Source organism: Spinacia oleracea, chromosome 6 (genome assembly GCF_020520425.1).
Source record: "Spinacia oleracea cultivar Varoflay chromosome 6, BTI_SOV_V1, whole genome shotgun sequence".
Taxonomy (NCBI): domain Eukaryota; kingdom Viridiplantae; phylum Streptophyta; class Magnoliopsida; order Caryophyllales; family Amaranthaceae; genus Spinacia; species Spinacia oleracea.
Genome location: NC_079492.1, coordinates 100,021,157 through 100,028,419, shown reverse-complemented (window position 1 = coordinate 100,028,419; position 7,263 = coordinate 100,021,157). Strand labels below are relative to the sequence as shown.

Genomic DNA, 7,263 nt, shown 5'->3' with positions numbered 1-7,263 from the left:
ATAGCGACGGAAATTTTCCGTCTCTAGAATAACAAATCCGTAGCTGAATAAGGCTAGAGACGGAAATAGAGACGGAATACGTCCGTTGGTAAAAAGCTTGTCGCTAAATGGATATGGGGACGGAGGGCAAGGAAACCGTCCCTGATGTAGCGACGGAAATAAATCCGTCCCAAAGTCCGTTGCGAAGACTTAGGAACAAAAAATTGTTATTCCGTCTCTACTTCTAGAAACGGAAATGAATATTTCGTAGCTGACTCCAGAGACGGTTTTTCCAATCCGTCTCTAGATTCAGGTACGGAATTTCAATTTCTGTCTCTGATTTTAGCTACGGAATTTGCATTTCCGTCTTTGAGTTTAGCTACGAATTACATTTCCGTCCCTGACTTCAAAATATAAGATTTTCACCTTTAGCTACGGATTTATAGTTTCTGTGGCAGTGATTCATAAATTAAAATATTAAATATTCGTTTTAATATAATGGAAATATGTTTTAAAGAATCACAAGCTTAAATATATACCTAAACATTAAATATTAAAACTAAAACATATACAAAAGCTCACAAAATGATAATTGATAATGTTAACAGAATTTGTTCAAGTATGTCCAAAAGTAACATCATGTACTACAAAAGCAGCCCCTCCAATTAACTAATCTTAGAAAGTAGCCAACAAGTGGAGGAGCTTGTACCACTATGCACAAACTGCCCCTCTAATCAAGGTTAACAATTAGTACCTTTAATTACAAAATATAATACCTTGAGGCCTATGTTAGAAGAATATAAGTACTATGCATGCTAAATAAAATAACATCAGACTTCACAACATGTACAAAAAATCCACCTTCAATCCAAAAAGCAATCTTCAATCCAAGGTCGCGGTCATCCATTCACAAAATAAGTGGAACTCAAGGCAAGGATGTAGAAGTAGGAGTGGTTGAGAGATTGTTGGCTTGCACAATAAGTCGAAATTTTTCATTAAGATCCTCCACAATTCTTTGTGTTTCGGCAAGCATTTTTTGAGTTTCAGCAAGGTTCTCTTGGGTTTCAGCTAGGTTCTCCTTAGTTTCATCAAGCTCCCTCTTTTGTTCCATCGCATAGTTTGTTCGTGACTTTTTGGTTCTCCTATCTCCCGGTCTCTCATAGAAAGAATCAGCAGTTGCCCCCAAACCAAATATCCTTCCCTTTTCACTCCACCCACCCGTAGCTTCAAGGAACAACTCATCTTCAGTCTTTCGATTCTCAACTTCACATTGTAGATTTGCGGTTTTTCTACTTTTAAAATCATTTTGCCAAAAAACACAAACACGAAGAAACATGATCAAGTGCCTGATTATTTATTACTCAATATTTGTAACATAAAAAACAAAATTTTGGATGTTCCTTGTGCTCCCAACTCTGATTTCAGAACTAACAGACACAAACAGAAAACTATAACTTAACATTGTTGTATTTTAGGTTATTGGCTTCACTTCACTTAAATGTGGACACAAACAGAACAGTGATGACTAGCAAAGTTAACATATGGAAAATTTTGAAACTAAATCATACAACCAGATAGATTTCGGCACCTAGATGACTACTACAACAGACTTCGATTTCACTAAGACCTTGTTTCAAACAACTGAAGCAATAAGAAGAAGATAAATCTGGACTGCACATAGTTATTGCATATACACTGAGCAAAATCTATCTTGGTGAGTTTTATGGACCCAAAGCTGTTCATATTTTACCTTTGACTTTATGACTTAATTTGTCAAAAAAGTTCCTTTCCTACGCCTTGTACTAATTTTTTTTCCCTAACACTCAACATAAATATTCCTAGAGACTGCATTGCACTTGATGGTTGTTGAATTAGTATAATGAATGCACTATAAAGTGTTGACATGCAGAACAAGTGATGACTGAAATTTCACCAACAGACACAAATAGAACAAGTGATGAGTGAAAATTTCGGCAGCACTTCCCTTAAATATGGACAACCTAAAATTTAAGTTAGGTAATTACGTCAACTTTAACCTGTTTTAATTTCCAACATTTAATCGATTCACTATCCAATATCCAATAATCATCATCCGGGTGTTATCACAACTTATAAAGTAAATCCAAGGCTAAGACGATAGGAGAACATTCATACTACATAGCTTAGAAGTGGTATCTTAGAGTTGTGTTCCATGATACTTACCCACACAGCTTCTGCCTTAGCATTAACAAAGCGACCACCACTATCCGCATGAGTTTCATAGTAAACCTCAGATGGAGATGGATGATATCCCAGCTTCTTTTCCTATTAAATTGTACAAAAATACATCAACGCGGCAAAAAGCAAAGTGGAAATAACAACTGAAACCAGGCAGAACTAAACCATCATAATAAATAAATTCCATAACAATACGTAACTAAAACATAAAGATTATAACCTGAACAAAACTACGTACATAACCAGGATAGAAAGATCAAACATGAACATAACAGATCTTATATAAATTAAAGAAAGATGCACTATGATTCTCGGAAAGAAAGCATTACCAATTTTAGCCTCACTTCATCTGTAGATATGGATCCTTGTCGATGGTGAATCTTATGGTCTCCATTTCCATTCCTATTTTTCTTACATTGCTCTGCTTTTTTTTTTGTTCTCCTCTTCTGATCTAATCCGAATCATTTCTTCCCTTACGGTAGGAGGACACCATTCAGCTTCGTAGCCAGGTTCATTGCACACCTTTGACACTATACCAGTAAAGCGCCTACTCACCTTAGATTTCCATCCCTTCTTAACAAGCTTAGCTACTGATGGATCCCAAGAGAACTCGTGCTTCAGTTGAATATGCAAGGATGAAACAATTAGAAAGCAATCATTTGATAAAAATAAACATAACTAAATTGACATTATTGCTTATTAAGAGCTTATTTTCACAGTATGATTATACATGTAAACTTGAAACTTATGATGCTTGGATATAATGATATATGACTTTCTTTCCTTACTCATTTAGGTTTCTATTAAAGTATCGATTATTTTTTCTCGCGATGGAACAAAAAGAACAGAAGACAACTACATGATTAAACTTGTGGTGATGGTCCTAACCTTGACCAATAGGCTTCTTAATACGTCACTATATCGCAGAGCAGACTAGAAATTAATAATTATTTTATGATGTCGGTTTCCTACCAGTATCCCTCTTCTAAGAGCCCTATCAGTCGAGTTTGAAATGGTTGGAAAAAAAGAAAGTAGTATGCTCACAAAAACAACTGATTAGGCATATTATTTCACTCCTATAGTTTGAAAATTTGTACTAAGCATGTAATTATGGTGTGTGTAAGTACAAGGGATCCAAAAGAGTTTACATACTCCTATCTCTTCAAAAATAACCATCGTCATTCAATTCTAAAATTGTAAAATAAATAACGATGATGTGAGAATAACTTGTTTCCCATTGCCCAATTCTAAAGCAAGCAGGTCACAACAAAACTAAACTGAACAGATACAACAAACATGAGGACAAAAACTGACTAGCAATTAATATACTTTCTTACTTCTTCGTATTCAACAGGTAAGCTAACACAAAATGTACAACAAAAAAATGTTAACTGAGCATACATGTCAAATTGTCAACAAATGCAGACCCAAATACATAAATGTGAACTATGGAATTGAAACTCTTCAATCATACATTTTCTTCATCGAGTTCCAGATGAATAACTCTTCGACTACTTAAGTCTAAAAAATCCAAAACCTCCTAATTATATCAACCAGTAGCATAATTCATAAACCTAAGATAATATTAGGGTCAATAAGTTCATAAATCTTGCAAGTTCTAGTTTCTTAAATTTCATCAGCGAGGTCTATGACAAGTAGAAGCCAGGCAGCATTAAATAACAAACAAGTGCACAAAAATGCTCTTAAAATCTTAAAAAAGAGTAATAGACAAACCTTGAAAGTATTCCACCACCTCTGTTGAACTTCTGGTGGAGTCATCTTCCAATTGCAATAGGGTCCCTTAAAATATGACTTATAAGATGTAGCAGAAACCTTATCAACCACAGCACGATGGGAGAACCTGTTAGAAGGGAAAATATTAAAACTATCACATTCGCATAACTTACATGTCAACTTTGGTCTAAACTTTTGCAGAACTTACACATGTCACTCTTTTCATTTTAGTTCGTCCAAATTAATAACTTAATTTGACATAGTAAATTATCACATTAATACAACTCACCATAATCCATCAGGGTGCAACACATGTTCTTCCTTTTCAGGGTTGCCTGTCTCATCAGTTGTGTTTGTGATTGCCTCGTGATTATTGCCTACATTAGCATTGTGGAGGGGGTTAGTGTGGGGCACTTGATGGAGCACCTGGTGGACTGTGTTTGGCAATTGATGAACTGTGTTAGGTGCTTCCATTGTCATGTTTGTTGTTGCCTGGTGAAAAGTGTGATTGGTGCTTGCTGCTGCTTGGTGGCTGGTGGTGCTTGTTGTTGCCTGGATCACAGAACTAGGCACTTGATGAAGCATGCTTGCTGTTGCACGGTACCCAGAATTACGCACAAAATTCAACGTGCTTTCTTCTGCCACATGCCCATAATTTGGCAGCTGATCTTGAGTCTCTTCACCCATAATATGAGTATTTATTAGGCCATTATAACGGTATCCCGGAGGTCGAATGATGGCACCCCTCCCATTCAAGCCACCTCTACGCCTGTATGACATCTGCATGTTGAAATTACCATACAAAATAACAAGCAAATCAGTAGAACAATGTCATAAAATAATCAGTAAAATAATCAGTAGAACAATGTCATAAAATAATCACTGAAATAATCATCAAATCAGTAGAACAATGTCATAAAATAATCATAAAAAATAACAAGCAAATCAGTAGAACAATTACCATAGAAAATATTAAAACCATACAAAATAACAAGCAAATCAGCAACAAAGACAGCATACGAATATAATCAAACGCATTAGAATAACAGAACAAATCAACATCATAATAGCAAAATCAATAATAGAAAAGATGAGAACTGAAAGATTAGAACTAAGCAGAATCAAGCACTAGCAAATCAGTAGAACAATGTCATAAAAAATAAGCATAAGTTTTTATCTTGCCCATCAATCATAAAATTATCTTGCTTACAAGAAAATTCAATAAACTCGTCGACTTTTTGTGCATAAGTTGAACTCAAAAAATTTCCATTAACCCTATTATACATCCATTCACGGTCTATCATTGTTATCTTCGTCCTACTGCAACATCATTTCATATTAGTTGGTTTTCTAACTCTTTTCACTACATAAACCTAGCATTCGTTAACAAATAAGATGAATATTTTAGCACTCTATATATTAAATAAAGAAAATAAAATAAAATCGATAATCAATCCATACAAACAAAAAATCATTCCATTTCAAAAAAATTGTAACCTTATTTCTCGTACACATGACAGTATAGATTAACAAATGTTGATTGCCTATTAGTCTTTCGAGAGGGGAACTTAAAAATCCGGACAACAAAATAATTAAGTACAATTTCTTCTGACCATGTTGTTTAAAGTCAAAGGGGGAGCTCATAAATAAAATAAACCTAACAAAGATACGATTATGGCACGAATGACAATAAAAAAGATTTTGTCCGCCGTAGTAAGGCAACTAGGCAAGTAAGATAACCAGGGAGTACATGATTCTATCAACTTATTATATTGCATTGAAAGATTTACAAACTACTTATAATACAAAGTTGAGTTAATTACGTACAAGAATAACCTAACTAAGGTAATAAGAATAATATACAGCTAACAAACCCTTAAAACAAGAGCCAGTCAAAGAAGAAAAAAGCCCATTTTGATTATTCAATACTCTCTACAAGAAGTAACTGTCAATTAGTTAAGCAATTTCGTGAAATCATGATAAAGGTACTAAAACTGTAATATACACCAGAGTTCTGCCTCTTCCTATTTGCTTTTATGTCCCTCTATCATGGTACTAGTATACCCTCTAATTTCTTCTTTCCCTTGGCTTTCCAACCTCCCCTTTGCATCAGGATTTTCAGTTGGTTTATTGGTTAAAACAACCATCTGTTGATTTGTTGAGGGTTTGAAGGATGGGGCACAGAATCAATGTTGGAAAAACAGGAAACTTCGGCAACAAGGGTCTTTTCTAAACCAATCTATCACACTTTTACATTGGTGAATGTTAGCATGTACAAGATTAACCGGTTAACAGTAAACAACATGCCCAAATAGCTAGTTTCCGGTGAAAACTGCATAAAAATCAAACCTAACAACTTCCTCAAAAACCCCAATCACTCTATTTTAATCATCACGCACAAAACAAGAACACCCAAATAAAAAGGGGGAAAACCCTTAAAATCAACAAATTATAAACCCTAATATAACAACAACAACAACAACAACAACAACAAAACCAAAAACAGTCAGAAACAAGGAAATATTTGAACAACCATCCACCCAACACCAAACACAACAAAAATCATCAAAAGACAAAATTATCAAAAAAATTCAATCAATTTCTGAAATTATCAATTCAAAGGTAAGTATTATGAAGTAATCGGTTGCAAAAAAGTGGAATTTGTCAAAAGAATTGTACTTGAGTAAGAAGAGAACCATACCTGAAGAACAAAAAGGGGAAGCACGAAACCCTAGCTAACACGACGCACCGAGGAGAGCGACAGAAAACGTGTAGATACCCACCGGAATTGCGAGTCCTCGGTGGAGAGAGACGCGGCAGACGGGTCAGTGCTATTTCGGTGATTTTTCTGAGTAGTGTGAGACTGAGCCCTAAAACCGAAAAGTAGAGAAGAAGGGAGGAAGAAGATAGAGTGAAATATTTGAGTTTTGCGCAATTATTTTGACTTTTTGAGTAATGAAATAATATAGCGGGCAAAATGAATTTGAGCGGTTAATGAAATATTCGTTTACTTCCTTTCCTAAAAATAAAATTTATTTAAAAATAAAATAATTAGCTACGGATTTATATTTCGGTCTCTAGCTTTCAACTGAAATAAGTATTTCGTCTCTAGATTTAGCTACGGATTTTCCATTTCCGTCCATAAAAAAATCAGAAACAGAATATTATTTTTCCGTCCCTAATTTAGAAACGGATTAATTCCATCTCTGATATTCCGTTGTTATACAACCGATTTTTTGTAGTGGGATCGCGTCCACCACCCATTAGTATATATTAAACTATTGGATGTAACCACCAGAAAAATGTGAATCTAGTCCACCACCCAATAGTATT

General features: G+C 34.8%; 1 protein-coding gene across 3 annotated transcripts; it reads right to left on the bottom strand.

Annotated features, from left to right (window-relative positions):
• Positions 1–557: 557 nt before the first annotated feature.
• Positions 558–6,874, bottom strand: LOC130464018 (uncharacterized). Of its 3 annotated transcripts, none has more exons than XM_056833363.1 (6): positions 6,632–6,874; positions 4,220–4,710; positions 3,931–4,057; positions 2,526–2,811; positions 2,182–2,283; positions 558–1,271 (listed from the first exon to the last, which is right to left on the bottom strand). In XM_056833363.1, exons 2-4 carry the CDS (start codon positions 4,708–4,710, stop codon positions 2,608–2,610), a joined length of 822 nt encoding a protein of 273 aa, XP_056689341.1. In that variant the 5' UTR covers positions 6,632–6,874; the 3' UTR covers positions 558–1,271; positions 2,182–2,283; positions 2,526–2,607. The 3 variants fall into 3 exon arrangements, with proteins under 3 accessions (XP_056689341.1, XP_056689340.1, XP_056689339.1); XM_056833362.1 differs by having other exon boundaries at positions 558–1,268; XM_056833361.1 differs by having other exon boundaries at positions 558–2,283.
• Positions 6,875–7,263: the final 389 nt, after the last annotated feature.

What these genes read in the sequence shown, in the direction of transcription:
- LOC130464018 (XM_056833361.1), bottom strand. Translation starts at nt 4,710, where the DNA reads ATGTCATACAGGCGTAGAGGTGGCTTGAATGGGAGGGGTGCCATCATT. An exon ending in TTGCACCCTGATGGATTATG is followed by an intron (nt 4,058 to 4,219) that starts GTGAGTTGTATT and finishes CCCTTCTAACAG; the next exon opens with GTTCTCCCATCGTGCTGTGG. An exon ending in GGTGGTGGAATACTTTCAAG is followed by an intron (nt 2,812 to 3,930) that starts GTTTGTCTATTA and finishes ATTCAACTGAAG; the next exon opens with CACGAGTTCTCTTGGGATCC.